Source organism: Halyomorpha halys, unplaced genomic scaffold (genome assembly GCF_000696795.3).
Source record: "Halyomorpha halys isolate HHAL.00 unplaced genomic scaffold, Hhal_1.1 Scaffold708.1, whole genome shotgun sequence".
In the NCBI taxonomy this organism is placed as follows: domain Eukaryota; kingdom Metazoa; phylum Arthropoda; class Insecta; order Hemiptera; family Pentatomidae; genus Halyomorpha; species Halyomorpha halys.
The window spans coordinates 269,266-288,867 of record NW_027113783.1 but is presented as its reverse complement, the minus strand read 5'-3'; the positions used below and the strand labels follow the sequence as shown (position 1 = coordinate 288,867).

Here is a 19,602-nt window from a genome sequence, read left to right as displayed (position 1 = left end):
TAAAATATATACAAACAAAAGAATAGACAAGATGAACATAATCAGACTATCTGTATGAAAAATAAATAAATAAAATAACATAAATACATAAAATTAATTTATATATTTGTTTTTCCTTTTTTGAGAAATTTCTGTGGAACAACATTGCACTTAATTTTGTGACAGTCCTCAATTTTTGTAAACAAATAATTTTACTACCGAAGCTGACATCAATTAGTATGAATTAGTAACTTAACAATATTAAATGTATTCAATAATTTTTTGTTTAACTGAGACACAATTTTTATTTTGTACCCGATTAGTACAGAAATAGTTTTTAATATTATAAAATTCAACCATAGACTGGAGGCAAAAGACTTTTAATTTACTTTATATTGAAACTATAATTTTTTCTTTTAATAAAGTGCTTTGATATACCTATTAAAGTTATTCATGATAAACGATGAATAAACATCATGGACTGCTGGATATGTCGCTACAGTATCTTTAACTGTCCTTGGGTATATCACTCCACCCTTTTTCAATATGGAGTAATCGACAAGACAGCAAGAAGTCCTGTTTGTAGGAAGAGGAACGAAATTAATTGATGTGGTAAGTGGATAAAGGGGTTTACAAATAGTAAATTTTAAGAAAATAAGTTTCAATTTTTTTTTGTTTGAACTTAGTTTACATAGATTTTTCTACATCTGAATATCTTAGTTATTAATTGGATTTTGAGGTTAGAATACTTCACACTAGCCAGACAACTCCCTTCATCCACACTAAAGATTCAAAAAATGTTACATAGCCTCTTCATCCACTTACCCCTTCAATTACGAAAATTAGTCAAAACTAAAAGAGCTAACGAAAATATTTTATTAGGTTTCAAAAAAGGGAAATTTCGATCAAAAAAATTTTACTTTGCCCAAAAATAAAATAGATAGAGATTGATTTTTGAGCTATACATAGAAAATGATTTATTTACCTGATAGACAAACGAGCAAGAGAAGGAAGTACAGCCATGCATAATAAGATGAGAAAATTTCGAATAATAAAATTCATTCATCTGTGCGTAGCCACAGAAGTCTCCCCCTTAAGATATTATTACATATTATTTTATAACAGTTATTCCATTTTAGCAGTTACTGTTGATACCTCATAGTAAGGTTAAAAGATTAGAAATGTTTTAACGTGCAAGTATTAAGCTGGTTGAAATAACTATTAACCTTCGATACTAACAGCCTGGAAGTTTGCTAAGCAGCACTGCGTTTCAAGAACGTAGTACTTTCCTAAGGTTCTTAGTATTTCAACACCACTGTTATCAGAAAAACTACTTATTTAGATTAAATTTGCTGTAAAATGATAAACTGTAGTATATTTGGTCCTATACGTGCACAAATTCCTCGGAAGTACAGTAATGTTCAGTTTAGTAAAATCAACCAAAGGATCCTTAGTTTGATTAAAGCCTTCTTTTCAATAGCCCATATACCAATGTCAAAGCAGATCTCACAAAAGTGTGGCAGTATTATCCATCCACATTCATAATGACGATGTTTTGTGAAAAATACCGATTGATTTTTATTTTATTTTATTTATTTTTTTTGTTTTTGTTTACTCTGGAATTAGTATGTACTATATATAGTATAGTATGAAGTAACTAGTACTTTTGAAGTCCCTGGATACATTTGCAAAGTTCTAACAACGGTGAAAAATGCCTAAATTGGTATGTACCTACATAACATGTAAGAATTATTTAAAATTTTTTTTGGCTCTTCAATTTCACATTCAAAATCAATGTTTCTTTATATAGGATTGACAGGTCTGCTCGTCTCTAATTGATTGTAATTCTAAAATACCTTTTAAATTTGTTTTTATATAGAAAAGTCAAATAAGGTTTGTGAAAACAGGTTGGACGGATGAAATTAATAAATACATACTTCAGATTTTATTGAAAAATAAAAATCCATTGTTCCAAATTATAAAGACTCATGCCGCTGCTTTGCTTTAACCCATCTACAGTTTATCCCGAGATGGTCACGGGGATTGCGTCGAGTATCATTTAGCTTGTCTCGTACCTCGCACGGGCATGGTAAAATGTTCATACTTTTTAGTCTAACAATAATATCTAAGACTATGGCTTGATTCTTTGCTACCTCTGTTTTCTAAGATTATTTCAACTCAAGAAGGAGATGTGTGCCGTCGACTTTAAAACCGATCACACAATCCTTCGCACCAGATTTTAGTTTTTCATCAGTTCTAAAAATCGCTTTTGTGAATTATATAAAATTTTATATTACTACTACTCTACTTCCACACCCCTCCGATTGACAGAAAGACATTTCATTGGTATTATTCCGCCAACTACCAATAAGACCAAACCGTATACTCTTTGTGTAGTGTGCTATTCGAAAGGAATAAGTAGAAAAAAACATGATATTACTGCCCGGATTATGAAGTCATCTTATGTATCCAGTGTTTTAAAATGTATCATACACGAACTAATTACTATCAAGGTACATATAAAACACTTTTTTTTTTTACATTTTATATTACATGCCAAAATATTTCCGAACGTGAAAAAACTAGCGGACCAGAATTAGTAATTTCACCACATCGTAAAAGGGTTGATAGTTAATAACGTCTGAAGTGGGCGTATTCCAAAGATAGTACTATAAACTAAGGTTACTTTTTCTACTGGGGTCGTCCTGCTGATTGTCGCAAAATTAGAAGGGCTAGTTAAAAAAAACAAAAATTGTCAAATAGGCCAGTGTTAAAGCAAGGCAGAGACATGTTCATAAAAAATATATACGTTCATAATGAGAGTAATAATAACATTATTGAACATTAATAACGTTGTTGATATCAAATTAAATAAATCAGTTAAATTTTTCCTATTTCAAGAAATCATGAGAGTAAAACCTCGTATGAAAGTAATTCTTTGAAAGGGAAAAATAGAAAACGAAAGGACATTTTTGAAAATTCACTCTTAATGACCGACTCACAAATTGCCTTTTAAAAACAAAATGAAACAAGCGGGACGTGTGCTGGTGGCCAGTAACGGCTTTTATTGCTCTATTCTGAAACATGTTTACACAGTAGGTTTTACGATACCGATGACTTCCTTCCATCCTGGTCCTTCGTCGAGCGGTGGTTATGGCTTGTGGTTAGCCGATGCTGTTTCCATCTAATATGATTGCGGGGGACATTATTGCGGTTAACTTTTCCTTCTTCCAATTCCAAAGACTTTCACTCGTGGTCTATTTCGCTGATGGCAGATGTTTTTCATGGTACATTAGTGGGAGGAGCTTCTCGATTGTGCCTTGTTAAAATAATGTTTACGGTACATAAAGAAAGTGTACACTCAAAGAAAAAATGCACAGATTAATCGAAAGTTAGTGCTGACTAATAATAATTAACGAAGTATGTGCGTTTTATTTTTTAATTCCTGTACTTCATTGTGCTACATCATTAGTTTCGTTCTGGCAAGGGCAAACTTTTCTTCCCATGCCCTGAGCGCCTTTGGTTGTAGTGACCTCACTCAACTCATCTTCTATGATAATGCCTTGATTTCGCAAATGACTGCAAGTGCTGAAGCGTGCTTAACCCTAAGAGCTTAACCATTATACAATGGTTCAGTTCTACTTAGACTGATCTTTCTTCCAAAAACAAGCCTAGTTGAATGTGTGTAGCCACCTTAAATATTTCACAAAAGCTTGGATGTGTTCTAGATTTTTTACTATATTTTAATATGGTTTATTATTATTATTTATTTATTTTTTTGCTACAAACACATACTAATACAAATGAGGAGTATTCTATCAAAACATTATTATAACTGATTTTTTATGACAGCTTCTCATATAGAGAAATTAATGTTTAGTTCAAAATGTTCATTTGTAACTTATTTGACTGGAAAAATTTAAATGTTAAAATATATTGAAAGTTTTACATTTTAATTTATCAAAATTAATTTTTAAATGTGAATATTTTCGAATATAAAACTCTTCAAATCTATCTGCCTCTCTCAATAATAAAATATTCAGTTAATGAAAACAAATTGTGGTTAAAGTAAAAAATCTTTTTCTGATCGGATTAAACAGCGGAGTTGTCTTGCGATGTACTACCATGATAAAAAAAAAATAATAACGCCTAAAGGGTTTTTAAGTCATTAAAGAAGGAATGGATAAAATTTATTCTATATATGGATTGGACACGCTTGGTTAAAAATGCTAAAGGAGTTACTGTTGGTCGTTAAGGAGCGGAGTAGCTCAGCGCTGTGCAATTAACTTCATGGACTCAGGTTCGATCCGGCTGTGGGAGATAATAATTTATTCTGTTACTGTAGCCGTGAGTCAATCCTGTGGGTTCGGGAGTCCTTCGGGGTTCAACTAGCCTGTATAAAGTGGGCCTCCTTAATTGGGAAAAATCTGGTGATTGGGCGTGGTCTTGAATAAATCACCTCCTTGTACAACAATTGTTCAAGAAGGTGTAGTTCCTTACAAAGTACTGAGCGCTTGACCCTTCATGGACGGTAAAGATTTACTGATAGCTAAAGTGCTCTGGATCAACGAAATGAGAAAGGATATTGAATTATAATTTTGAAATGAAAACTTTATCTTTGTTCTAGAACACTCAGCCTATAATAGATAATAAGAATAACATAAATGTACAATTAAAGCAACAATTCAGCAACATAATCACGAATATAGCCTTCTGCTTAACTCTTCTTATGTAACAGCTTGATAACTACAAACTGAGAAGAATCATCCAATAGATCTTGTTAATACCGCTGTCCATCATGAATTGCAGGTTTAATAAGTTCACACATATCTGAATAAATGTGTTCACCCATATGAGTAGACCTTTTTTCTTGTCTGGAAAATGACACAAGGACAACATACTAGCAAAACAGTTTTTATCATTTGATGGTAGACTAAGATTACTTAGGCAAATATGGTTTAAATGTCCTAACGCCGTTGCCAGATAACTTGGGAAGTAGAAACATTACAACTGGTAACACTGGGTAATTGAACTTCAAAACATACAGACCGTTTGAGTTCGCACCTTAAGCTCACTGTTTTTCCACAAATTTTATATTTTTGCAATCGGCTAGCTCTTTCAAACTGTTGGACTCAATAATACACTCTGATATTAAATTGTGTTTAAGCCCCAGCACTATGAGCACCAAAATGTTAACAACCTATTCTTGGCAGGTAACTCTAAGGTTATCTACGTATCGTTTATGATGTTTTCACCCTTAGCTATATGGATGATGAATGACATCATGGTCAAATAAAGAAATATTAATCAGGAATGGTTCTCATTAGCTTTAATGAAATGGTTGCTTGCACCTGAGTCCCCTATAAACAAACCGTTAGAAGTAAAGTTATCTTTATCACAATTTAGAGCCACTAAAACAATCTTTTATTCCGTTCTTGCAATTTTTTCTTGCTATCTTTTTTCTCTTGTTCCATGAAAATTACCTTGGAATAATTAAAGCCTCTATCATATCAATTTTTTGGACAATAAGTTTTCATATGTCGTTATCACCGCAAAGACAATAACCATTGTGCGCTTTTAAAGATACTTCATTGTTTAAACTACTTAAGAATAATTTCGCAATTTCAGTTCTTTGTCCAGAAGACGATTACGTACTAAATCTATTTTCACCTCAGAGAAATTTTCAAGCGCTGTGTCTACAGGACTGAATTCCTCTGGTAGAGTTAAGAGATGAGATACTTTGTCAGTATCACCCATGGTTAATTCATGCTTACTTACTTGAGTCATAATTCAGGAAATGGTCTTTCATGCTATGTTAAATACTTTTATATTTAATCTTTAAAGGGAATACTTTAAACTTATTAGTCTTCTCCAAAGTTTGAGTTTTGAGAAATCTGCAGCATAAACGATTATGTTCTTAAGAGCATTGGATCATCTCTCTAGCCGCAAGACAATACATAATAAGGTCGAGATTTTTATCCGAGATAATCAATTATGATGTGTCTTAAAAATTTACGGATTCAGGTACGTCTATTCATATATGACAATATATAAGCACGCCGTAAAACTTTTAAAAATATCACTAATATTATAGTAGTCAATACAGATACCCATTAAGTTCTAACAAGACGAGGAAGGGTTCGATATCCATTTACAAACGCGTTGATTCAACTAAATTAGAAAAACAATCTCCCTTAAAGCATTTAGATTTTACGGATTCTTTGTGAATTGAGAAAGATCATTTGTGTAAATGAATTTTTGAAAGTACCATATGACAACCGCCTGGTTTTACTTTCAAGACAAACAGCTGATTAACTGTTTGCCTACACGCGTGTCCAGGCGCCGAATCGACCCATTGACCCAAAACGGCTGTTTTACAAATATGTCCCACATATGCCAATAATGCAAATATACTTTTTTGGCATAAATTATTGATGATTTATGTTTAGTTTTTAAAGCCAGTGTACAATGTGAACCTTCTGAATTTTCGTAGTTATGTATATTAAGTTCTGTCGGTGAAATTTACTCTCACTCTGAAGAAAACTGATGACTATTTCATTGGGACTCTTTGATTAAAATTCCTTAATGAAAATATAATAGTTTATAGCTATCAACATTAATAACTGCGGTTTTAATGACTATAATTATTTTTACGTCTCCCAGTGTATGTTTAGCCTTCAGTTAACTGCTAAACAAACAATGCTATTATTGGTCTCTAATGGATCTTGGTAACCTTCTTGATCTATGAAAAGGAAAGTACAACGTGATCCTCGGTTATTCATTGGTAATGCCATAAGTTTATATAAAATAATGTACTTAATTATTTCTATTACTGTTTTAATTTTTTTTTTTTATTACATCTATGTACATAATTAAATGGAACCCTCCGCGTTCTTCGTGAGACTCACTAATATGGAGAAATTCATTTTACTTTCAATTTTAATTAGAGAGTGGAGAATAACTTCAATGTGGCTTCTTTGTGGGGGAAGTTCCTCCAGTACATCCTCCTTTCCCACTTTCTTCACATCGTATTTAATTACGTCCAACATGAGGATGAAGCTCAGAAACGTTGTTCTGGTCAGCACTTGCCTCATGCTACACTGTCCTTTATGTCTTAGTGGCCCGCAGCAGATATATTATCTGTGTAGAGCCCTGTCTCCATTTCTCCCACAGGTTTCTGTTCCACGCGGAGGATGCCCAAGACTATGCCTTTGTAGCAACTCTTATCATTCATTTTGCTTTTAGTGACAGGGTCACTCTGTCATCATATACTCCAGATGAGAGGTGGCGGGATCGACAATCACTTCATGCCCTAACACTAAGGCTTCACTAAAGTTTCGAATATCTTTTGTATTCAAATATTGCAATCCAAAACCCTTAATTCTCCTTAGTCTTCCACGAATGACGTCACTAAATACCATCGATAAGCATTAACCAGGTTTGAAAAGAAGACAGTAGCTGAAACATCCAATACAGTATTTCGGGTACTTATTTTTTAAAAAGTCACCGCCACACAATCATACTGCACTTTTACTTTTCTTTTTAACCGATTGTTAACTTTTGTAATTGAATTAATGAATAAATCTCTAAAATAAAGATTGTATATGCATCAAAGACCACATATTGTAATAAAATATTTATATATAAACAGAATAGTCTCATAAGATTAGTTATTTGTTGTCTTAGAAGTCCATTCATCAACATCCATTCTTGGTAACTCATTTTCAAAGGAGTCGCTAATACTAAAACCGTGCAGTATCCCTAAATTTATTTCTTCTTGAATCAAACCGTGCCAGGAAATTCCTCACGTGAAATTTATTATGAATTTGAATTTTAAGATAAAATTATGTCATTAGCATTATAGGAACTGGTCCGGGGGGCAGCCTCGATAGAGAAGTGGGCCGTCCGCTTTCCGGATTCCGACTCAAGACTCGCCGGCTAACACATGTTCTGTAGGCCACATGCTCTTCAAGATATCTCCTACTGTATTCTCAATATAATTTTTGATATCGTTTCCTGCTTTCCTTACTCGATATTCCTCTATACTCTGTTATACAATTTCTATGTATTTTATGATTTTAATCTTAATTAGAAGAAGATGTCCTCGAGGCCTTCCAGTGTAGAAATATGATTAAAGTGCTACCACTGGGTAATTTCTCTACATGCCAGTATCACTCCATTTTCATATTACATCAAATTTACTTAATGTGTTTTTTTGTAAATTGCAATAAATAAATAGAAAAAAAAATCTTGATTAGGAAGAAAAAATAAATCATATGTATAAAAAATTAAATAAACATTTCTGGTCTTAACCCTCCTGTATCTGATCGTGCTTGATCTGTATGCTAAGCTGACAGGTAAAAATAAAGATAATTTTATAAGGCCTGAAATAAGAAAGCTTGTTTTCTGAAATCAATGAGTACTTTATCTGCGTTCGTAAATTCTGAAGAAAAGTCTCTATTGAGAACAGTGCTGTACTACTTGGTCTTGGAACAGATTTTGTTCCAATATCAGGTCTTCCGATTGTATTTGTCATTTAATGATAACACATTTTGAAGTTATTACATTAAGTCATCCATGAAAACAAGAACGAAAAACTCTCTACGTTCCGAAAATCAGTAAAAAATATTTCATTTCCTCAAATTTTCATCATTTAGAGTCAAAATTATATTAAATGATCTTTTTTTAGACTAGGAGTGATCTAACAAAGGCACGTGTGCCACAATCTGGAACCCAAGGAGTTCGAAATTGGCGCGTGGCCGCCCAGTAGCTTTTTGTATTAAAAAAAAGTTCTCATTCTAGGTTAAAAGTGAAATTTAGACACGGAATGTTTAGTATAGGCAAAAAAAAAAAAAAAAAAAAAAAAAATGGGGAGAGAGAGAAAGAGAGAGGAGACTGGTTATGGTTATCCTAAAGGTAACCAATCACTTTTAACCAGACTGGGAAGGTTGATATTCATTCTGTGGGTCTGTTACGAAATAAATTTTAATACTCCCTGAACATGTTAGTACCGGCTTCTCTTCTGACTTGAAGTTGCTAAGGTGATGTCTCAACACAATTCACCCCTGCCTACTAAAAAAGAACTAAGAACGAATACGTTGACAACATTTGAGGAGGCTGCCCAACACATGAATGATGGCTGTAGTTTAGCCCGTTCCATTCTCATAATTCCAATTCATATATGCTAAGCTGGGATAAGCTTATTACCATAACGAAATCCAGTTATATTCCCAGTATAATGCATGATGTGGAAGAATCTTTATAATGAGAATCTTCATCCGACAATTTTAAATCTCACACGGCAGGCTTGTGACATTTCACATGCATTCCTGTAAGAGCCCTGGAGCTACCTATATTTCTCAACGCATATCCGTTGAAGAAAAGAAAAGAAAAGCCAAATTTCGAAAGAAATTCGAATCATAGAAAAGAAATTCAAATAACATTAATTTTATATAAGAAGAAGATAGTTGACTATATGAAGTAGATTGCAGGAAGATAGTCCTTGTAGCGGTCAATGAGGTACTAAAATAGTATAAACTATACTACTCTTTTTATACTATTTTGATTCTTTGATTGATTGTTTTGGAGTTTTCCCACAGTTTTGTACGCTCTGAGTGTTTTCTTCTTAACATTTTAACCTTTTTGGGCAAATTTTTAATTTTTCATGTTATACACAGATATGTTCATGTTTGCTAATATTTATTCATTTTATTATTTTTTGCTTATTTAATTTATAGTTTAAAATTGACAAATTTGAGGTAAGGCAATGCATTAATTGGTATATGAAGAGCCGTATTTGACCTGAAAAAAATTTCCATGGTATAGTATAATAGTATTCACCACTGGTTTATATAATAGTAATAATAAAAAAGGATCTTTAGAATAGGCTTGTTTTTGAGAACGTTTAATATTGTTGTTTTTAACTTGAATCGTCTGTCTAGCCCTTCATTGTTCCATCTGACTTTGTTGTGAGTAGTGGGAATTTCAATTTAATTTTTTTATATTATATTATATTACCTATGTATATTATTTTAAATAAAAAATCAATTGGTCTGATGAATATGAATATACCTTTTTAATTTTATATTTTAATGTATTTCTATATTCGTAAGGACAAAATGTTTTGTTGAAGTAATCTTTTTATTGATGTATACTTTATTTAGGACCATTTTCTTCATTTTACCAATTGATAAGCTTTTTAATGAAAAAACTTTTCAATAGTCAATTCGTCATTCCTTGTCGATGTCAACTTTCAAGTCCGGAACAAGTTTTTCCGAAAGTGATTTCTGAGGTTGAGCTCTTTATTGTTAATACCTATTAGTCCAGTAAAAATACGTTAAGAATTAGCAGTACCTAGAAGTAAATGTAAATTAATATCTTTCAACGGATTCTTATTGTAAAAATATTTGAAAATACGATGGTAGGAGGTTTACCTCTCCCAGAGTAACCATAGTCCTAATATCGCAGATATTTCAAAATTGCCGCCGTATTTTCTTTTTTTTATTGCCATTAGCTCCTAAATTATTGCAGTTAGCTAAAACATTATTATAAACTAATTAATAATGTATTTAAATATCTTCAATTTAAGCTATAAATAGAATTCTTGATGTTCAATAATTCCCGAGATACAGTTTTGTAAATACAATATTATTTTCTCCACAAGAAATAATAATTTTTTTAACTTATTACGGAAAATATTTTAAAAAGTACCATTCTTAGAATAATAATCATTATGATCTACTTTTTGGTATATTTAACGAGCTTCAAATTGAGCCCCTATTGAAAGAACTCTTTATGTTTAATATTTTCCAAAATATAGTTTTAGATAACTGTAATGTCTTTACAAAAAACAAAACAAAAATATTAATTAACCGGATGTGAATTTATTTTGGGAAATATCAAGGAAACTGATACTCTGACTTAGATGTTAATTATAAACTACTTTATGGTGTATTTAACTAACTTCTGATTGAATTAAACAAGATACATGTTATAATCATTATATATTTAAAATTCTGAAGAAGTTGGTCAGGGGTGCGGTCAAACAAAAATATTTAACAAACATCTATTTGCAGACGTTTCGCCCCACTTTGTAGAGCTCCATCAGGGCTGTTCAAGTTCAGGACTTTCATAAGTAAAATAAGACTTTTATAAGTTTTGAATTTTTTTTTTATATTATAAGTTTTATTAAAGCATAAGAATTATTTTTTTGGGAAATAAGTTTTGAAAGCTCTCAACTTGAACAGACCTTAAGAAGCTCTACAAAGTGGGGCGAAACGTCGAAATAGTTTATATTATTTTTGTTTGTTATTTATAAAAACAACATTATTTTATTAAGTAGTTTCTGACGATGTCGGTAATTAGCTAATCAATCTCTCTTTACGTTATCGAACTTCTCAGTTCATTTATTATTATTATTAACTTATCGACCTCAATGGTTAGAGGTGAAGCACTGGTTCATGGGACCCTGGGTTTGGGTCCAGTTTGGCCATAGTGTGATGATGACACTGTTTCCAATGATGTAAGGAGAATAGTGATGGTGACAATAATGATCATTCTGATGTAACTTTTTTTATTATTTTCAACCCGGTGAGTAGAAGAAATAACCCATATAGTTTATGTGTCTTTCGTGAAGATAAGGCAAAATGCAAGGCAAATCTCATCCTTCCTTTCAATAAATTAATATTTTATAATTTACTATGTCTCTTGTTTAATCGAATTCCGGCACGAGCTGACTGATCTTTTGTATCTTTTATTCTGCATTTTACCGAAGATAAAAAAAAAAATTTATATATATACATAATTTTTATTTTGGATGAATGGAATATGGTCCGGGTTTTTATTTTTCATTTTTATTTTTTATAATTTTTATTTGTATAAAATCACGTTTTGAGTGGCATTTTAATTCATTTTTTATGTTTAGCTGACTATATTTTTTCAGATTGTTTAGAAAATTGTTAATTTATTATAAACTAAGATTCTAGGTTGTCGCTTCTGTGTGTACTTACACTCTTTAATTCGGATATTTAATATGTAACGTGTTGTTCATAGTTGTTCGAAATATATATTAGCTTGCCCTGATTGGTGAACCTCTTGCAGGTGACGCAAGGCGATGACGATAAGAAGGAAGGAGACCAGCTGGCCCTGGAGAGTGGAAGTGGCGGCGAACTGTGGGCCTCCCCCGAGCCCAAGTTGCCAGTCATTAGGACGTTGGACGTGAAGTGCGGCAGGAATAGCATGAAAGTCTTCATTAGCTTCGATCAGCCTTTCTACGGAATGGTCTTCAGTAAAGGGCATTACAGGTATTATTTTTTATTTTTAGTAAACAAAGAAATATATTCGTTCGGATCCATACCTCATAATGCATTTTATTTGCTTCTGTCGAAAATATTTCTACTTATAGCTTTATTAATGTGCTTCATCTTCCAAAACAATAGATATCAATGTGTACAAGACTTCATTCTATTGTAGCAAGGCTTGAAGTATCGTCCTTCTTTTCTTCTCAATATTTAGTTGTAACACAATACATAGCATTCTAGACATTACAAATTTGTACAGGTTAAATTGGATCACGGTGATATATCAGTTTTGTTTTTGTTTTTTTTATGAAGTGCTAATTTTTCAAAGACATTTATTTAGTTTCACTGATATCAATCCTGTGCTTGTCATAGTGTTTTATCTTATTTCCGATTATACGATTAAGATGAACTTTGGTACAAATGCCTAAACCCTATGGCAACACAATATTACGTTATCATTTTAGTGATGGATTCCTCGGTTGAATGACTCAACCTAATTTGAGAGAAAATTGCACAGATATTTATTAAGGCTCCTCCACGATTGCTTAGGGGTTGCTACAGTAACTAATACTTTTAGAAGCTTTTTTTTTTTTTTTTTTTTTTTCCATTTCTGCCATATAGGGTACGGCAACTTAGTACGCTTGGCTTGCTCATGCCACCTCTGCCCATAATAAACGATTTTCTTATCATATATAAGAGGGGATCTATTTAATTTTTATGGGAACATAAACATTCTTAAACTTATACTGTAGCCCAACACTTGGTTGAACGCCTTTCCGGAGTGCTGCACTTTGTCCACTGCATCCGTCCAGCAGATTCAGCCCTCCTGGTCTCAGCCAGTGACAACTTCCTTTTCTTCCAGTGGGTCACCGATGCCGGGCGGTCAGAACCCTTTCAAATTAAAGTGTGTTTGGCCCACCACCTCCTTCTACCTGTGGATGAACTCCCTGAAGAAAGTTCTCCTCTTTCATCGGATGGGGGAAGTCCATCCCGGTCTTTGTCAACAACTTGGCTCAGTGTCCTTCCATGGCGGAGCAATCTACTACAACGTGTTCTGCAGTTTCAGGGACTCCAAAGGTGTCGATATTATAATTTTAGAAGCTACGGCCATTAGCTCAAAGGCAAAGTTTAACGAAAATTGACACAAATGTACCTTAAAAGCTAGTTCAAGGAGAGGCCCCAAGGCAGAGGAAACGCAGGAGAGGATGGTTACAATTCTATGCGCAAAAATAAAAAATAAAATAGAAAATATACCTTTTCAGCGAATATTATTCGTAAATACATCCACTATTATGTTCAAGAACTATGTTAAGTAGAGGGCATTTAGTTCAATTATTTATACCTAATTATTATTTTTGGACCATTTTGTGATACTATATCAATGCATTGACAATTTATTGTAGCAATGGAAACTGCATACACCTTCCAGCAGGACTGGGACGCATGCAGGCGACGTTCGAGATAGGAGTCCACTCCTGCGGCACTGCGGGCAACACAGAGAACGGCCTCTATGGCTACGGTGCGGACTCCGGATCGGGTACCTACTTCGAGAACATCATAGTGGTACAATATGATCCACAGGTAACTTGATTTATGGAAAAATCTCATTGTATTCTTTATTTTTATATATTCGAATTATAAACTTCTTATAGGAATGGTACATTTCTGGTACAAATTAATGGTAATAATATTTGTAAATAGTAAAAGGAAATGGCAATAATTTTTTTTTAAACAATCTATTTAAGAAATCAAGTGATGGGTAATTTTAATGAACTATTGTTGATATAGTGAACATTCGTTAGTTTAGAGAAACTGCTCATTAATAGAAGCATTAATTTAATTATATTTTTTATTATTAACAAACTTCTATTTATGTGAATTGTTTAATGAACCGGTGTAATAGATCATAACTTTTTTTTTTTTTATGACCCTCTTGACATATCTGACTAACGGAGGGGTTTGTCTAGAGGTGACTAACCTATTCTGACCCCACAGTAGGGGTTAAGTCTTTCATTTTGTGGGACCAACACGAAATGAAAAAAAGTATCATAACCAATATCGTAAATTTTGTTATTGATATTCCAAATTAAAATAATTATTAAAAAAAAAGTTTGCCAAATATATAGATTAGTTCTGCTCCCTCACTTATTCATTAATTTTTTCAAACAGCTTTATTCTATTTTCTGAAAATTGTATTTTTGGAAATTATCCTTTTTCTTACGATGTTTATTTGGCATATAATTACCTACAGTTAATGATTCATCATTCTAGCATAAACATACAGAACGAGTCTTTTTTTAATCTACACGTGTTCAGGAAAGTATTTTTTAGTATTGGTAAGCGAAATCAGTAGATGATGCCAATTTTCTAAAAAAGATACTGGATTCATTGTACAGTATTCCCCTGATTTCTTCCGAAATCTGGCGATTTGGTTTAGAACTATAGGTATGCTAAAGCAAATTCGTTTGCGCATGTAAAAACAATTGTAGGTACCAACTCACATAATTCCTGAAATGTCCATCCAAAATCAGCTTAACACGCATGCGATTATCACGCATAAATTTGACAAATCGACATTAAACCTTATTTAACATTTTTTTTTGTTCCGGTATGAATACATTACTTTCGGTAATCAGGAAGCGGTATGGTATGACCAATAGATTTTCATAACCATTTCTTTATTTATGAAACCATTCTGGGTTATATTACTAACCGCCACTCATTTTTATTTATCTGTATCTCAAGGTTGAGTATTAGGGTATGGGTCGGTTCAGTTTCATAAAGAAACGAAAATGAAATGGAAATTCAGTTGCAGGACATGACGCGTGACGCAGTGTGGGAAATTCTATAGTACTGCAAGCATGTTCCATGACGGGTGAAAGAGTATAACTGAATTACTTCATCTTGCTGAGTGGTAGGGACACTCGCTCACTGACTGCGAAGATTTCCAAGTTGATTCAAGGCACGCCATTATTTACCACGTGAATGAACATTTGTGTACAACTTCTCTCTGTCTTGTTGAAATGCTTTTACAAAATTTGTTATGGGAATGGAAACGATTCCTTGAGTCTTACATGCCTTGAGTAATAGAAAGAGAATCGGTTTGAATACTCACAATAAAGCCAGGAAAATAATTTACGTTTATTGGGGATTCAGGTTCCAATCCACATTTGCACTCCACAAGCCCCCACGTTCACTAAATCGAGATATAAACCGGTGTTGTAAATAGCTGAGAAACTGTGATAAAAATAACTACAAAGAAAACATAAAAATAAAGTTGAGGCCATGAAAATTTAAAAAACACGGGACTGACCTATTATAGCAAAGTTCTGGAATATGGCTTAGAATCTTATGCCATCTATTGTAATAATGAAGACCATTTATTAAATATTAAAGTATTTTAACTTATGCTTGAAAAACCAGTTTTGAAATATCAACGAGCTTAACAATTTTTTTATACTAATAAAAACATTCGACAGCCAAAGAAAAATTTTACTTTAAATATATATTAATACTGCAATTTAAACTATTTTCTGAATCATTAATTGGGCGCCAAAATTGATTTGGACGCCACTTCTTCAACATTCTGTGTAATAAGTTCATCTTACATGTAATATGCAAAAGAGCACAAACTATCGTTATTAATTAATTGTAAATAAACCCTCCTTTCATTTGGAAGGGAGCGGTAAAAGATAAAATGTTAAATATAACATAGATCTATACCGCTAAACAAGGGCGTATCCAGGATCAAAACTAGAGGCCGAATAAAACGAAAACTTTATTAAAGTTATATATAATTATATTAGTGCTTTATTATTTATTACAATTATTTACGAGAAAAAACATTTTTTTTTATTAAATTAATCATTTTTCCACTTGTAGGGTGGGGGGGGCAGCTGCCCCGTCCTGCCCCCCTCTGGGTACGCACATGCCGCTATAACCCATTAAGGGTCAGGTATGCAACTTTGTTAAGAAGTTCTGTTTGTTGACCAGCGGAGGAGATTTGGTCTAAATCACGCTCGAATGAAATGTTAAATATATTTCTAGGATGTAATTAATGACAGAAGACAGTTACTAGATTGGTACATGGTGTTAATTTAAACACTGTTTATACACTTGTAGTAGTATTATCGTTAATGGAAAAAACACATTAATATAGGCAATCGGAATGTGAGGCGATTTATAACTTGGAGATATTAAGGCGGAAACGACTTAATCATTGTTGATGTAGAGTAAATAATCCAAGAAAGGGTTGAGTTTCCGTTAAATTTTCTCATTTGATTTATGATGTCGTTTATTTTAATTTTTTCTAATTAGTCATCTTGTTTGAAAATAAATATCACGAATATGAAAATGTTGTTCCTTTTTTTTAAAAGAAAAAAAAACTTGTTCAGCTAGTTTATATAAATGGTCGGACAGTTTAATATATTTGAGATAGTGTGATCACAGTTTTTTCTTTCTGTCGTTCTGTTTGTCGTTTTTAATTTATGGATGTTTGGGAGCGGCTGATGTAGTTTCTGACCACATTTTATCTCGTCCACTTGTTTACATAGCATGGCTACAGTACATCGCAAAAAGTAGAATCAATTATTGGCTATAGTGGTACACAAATAACTTAAATTATTTGAGCAGTAGAATTCCAAAACCAGACAAGTCGATTTTTTTTTCTTTATCGTTTTTTTTATACTAGATTATTAATGGTGAAAGGATCTCTGAAGATTTCACCAATATCTGAATAACGGCCATCCGTGTTATACCAATCAGATGGATTTGACTATGGGCTGATTTGACGGGTTTAGCTGTCTTTATTCCAATCAATATGACTGGCAAAACATCTACTATTGTTGTTCCTATGATGAAATCCTTCGTTGGTTGGTTCTTAGAAGCACCCCCAAGCATATTTTCCTTTCAAGCATTTCGGCCCAAATTCGGAGAAATTTCAGAAATTAGGTAAAAATATTTCAGTATCATTTAATCAAATTACATGCACAACTCTAATTTGAAAACGGTTTGTCCGAATAGATTTAAAATTTGAGAAAATATTTTCTTTTCAGTTAAACATTTGAGCGATTTTTGTTTAGAAATAATGATTTTTTTTTTAATATTAGTAATAATTGAAATATTTTATTTAGTTGTCTATTGCTGTGACCAAATTTATTTGTTTCCAGCATCAGAAATTAATTCAAACAAACTAATCTCGCAATTTTCAAGGTACAAGAAGTTTGGGACCTGGCGAAAAAGCTTCGCTGTACTTGGCACGATCAGTATGAGAAGAGCGTCACGTTCCGACCGTTCCCCGTCGATATGTTGGAGGTGGTACGGAAAGACTTTGCTGGGGATAATGTCGGATGCTGGATGCAAATCCAAGTTGGCAAGGGCCCTTGGGCATCGGAGGTCTCTGGTCTTGTAAAGATTGGGCAGACTATGAGTATGGTGAGATCATTGTTTAATAAATTAATTTTATAGAATGGGTATTTGAAAGTGTCTTCTTTGTTTATAAATACTTTGTTTATTTTAGCCCTAACACTTTTTTTGTGGATAATTCAAATTTAAAATTCGTTTTCTTGTATTTATATATATTGTTTTTTCTAGGTTCTGGCAATAAAAGATGAGGAGTCAAAATTCGATATGCTTGTTCGCAACTGCGTGGCTCATGACGGGAAGAGAACGCCGATCCAACTTGTCGATCGGAGAGGTTGTGTGACTAGACCGAAGCTGATGTCGAGGTTTACTAAGATCAAAAACTTCGGAGCAAGTGCTTCAGTACTATCGTATGCGCACTTCCAAGCTTTCAAGTTTCCGGACTCGATGGAAGTTCACTTTCAGTGCACAATCCAGATCTGTAGATACCAATGCCCAGAACAGTGCCAGGAACAAGACCCCGAAGAAGAAAGTTCTAGGAGTAAGCGAGCTGTGGAAGAGGAGGTGGGCCTAAACAGAGTGATCAGGGTTGTTTCGACAGGTGACCTGACGTTTCCCCTCGGAGAGAACACGACGGCGACGCTGGTGTTTCCTCAGGGCGAGGGCACGGTCTGCCTCAGGACTCCTGGTCTGCTCGCTGGGCTCTCGCTTCTATTGGTTGTACTCCTGGCCTCCTCCTGTCTCTCCGCTCTTCTCTGCATCAGGCTCCGCAGAGACCACAAATAGTGATTGAAATCCAAGGTTAGCTTTCGGCAACTTATTGGTGTCAGGAGCTTTGTTGTAACTTTGACATTTGGATGTGACTGGTCAGAATATGTATTCCTCAATCATCTCCTAATGTCGATGCACAAGATCTCTGCAGATACCAAAGCCCTCATGCTAGACCAAAGCTAACCCGTGATTGCTCCTAGTTTATATCAAAACAGTTACTTCTACTAACTCTGCTCAACTCCTCTTCCTATAAGCCAATAGAATATTGCGATTTTAAAACCACTTATTTTGGTAGAACTGTTTTCTTTCAAATCTTCTTGAATTCTAATTTACTTTCTATTTTTTTTTCTTTTCTTTCAGCGCAAAGAATGATACGAAAAACAAAAATCGTTCAATTTGAAAAAAATATAATTTATTACCGAACTCCCTAACGTAGATACTATAAAACTACATATTTTATGCGTAATATTATAAATTTTTGAACAAGGAATACAGCTTGATAAATCGGAGACAAATTTTTATTAAACTCTTAAGAACCGTCCTATTTAGGTATTTTTTTTAAATTATCAAGTATTAAGAAGGAGTTTTATTAAAAAAAGAAAGTATTATGATTGAACATTAAACTTTTGCTAAGTTTTGATGATTAATTGTGAAAACGCATCTTATTTTTGTCCATTCCTTCTACTCGTCACTGAAATTAGTCCACAGTTTTTAAGGCTGAAAATTTTCAACATCGACTAATAAACGGAAAATGTCAAAAGTTCAAAGTAATAATCTATTTCAATTAATTTACCGAATAATTCGTGAGGTCCATGTTAGGCTTTTCTTTGTGTGACATATTTATGTGTAATTGGTTCCATAATTTGTATACACACCTCAGAAGCAAATATCATTATTTTTGTTCGGTCGATTCACATAAATAATTAGTCTTTAGTCTTTCAATGGCAATGAAATCAAACTTAGTTTATTATATTGTGATTATATTATAAAGTGCCCTTTACCAAGCTTGTAAATTAAAGCTTTATTTCAGCATCGAAATTTTCGATCATGTGCCATAGTAATAGTATCGAAGTTTCAAAAATGTTATTCGTGGTTTAATTTATTGTTAGAAGATTTTGAAATCTTTGAAATATAAATGTTGGCCAAAATTTGTCATCTTAAATAATTTTTTTCCAATGCATTTGCGATAATA

At 33.1% G+C, this 19,602-nt stretch overlaps 1 protein-coding gene across 1 annotated transcript in view; it reads left to right on the top strand.

Annotated features, from left to right (window-relative positions):
* Positions 1–18,805, top strand: part of dy (dusky) — a 42,791-nt gene extending 23,986 nt beyond the window's left edge. The window contains exons 2-5 of the mRNA XM_014428228.3: positions 12,079–12,281; positions 13,682–13,859; positions 17,490–17,711; positions 17,871–18,805. Of these exons, the coding sequence (XP_014283714.1) occupies positions 12,079–12,281; positions 13,682–13,859; positions 17,490–17,711; positions 17,871–18,425 (1,158 nt within the window). The 3' untranslated portion in view covers positions 18,426–18,805. The remainder of the gene's footprint in view (positions 1–12,078; positions 12,282–13,681; positions 13,860–17,489; positions 17,712–17,870) is intronic.
* Positions 18,806–19,602: the final 797 nt, after the last annotated feature.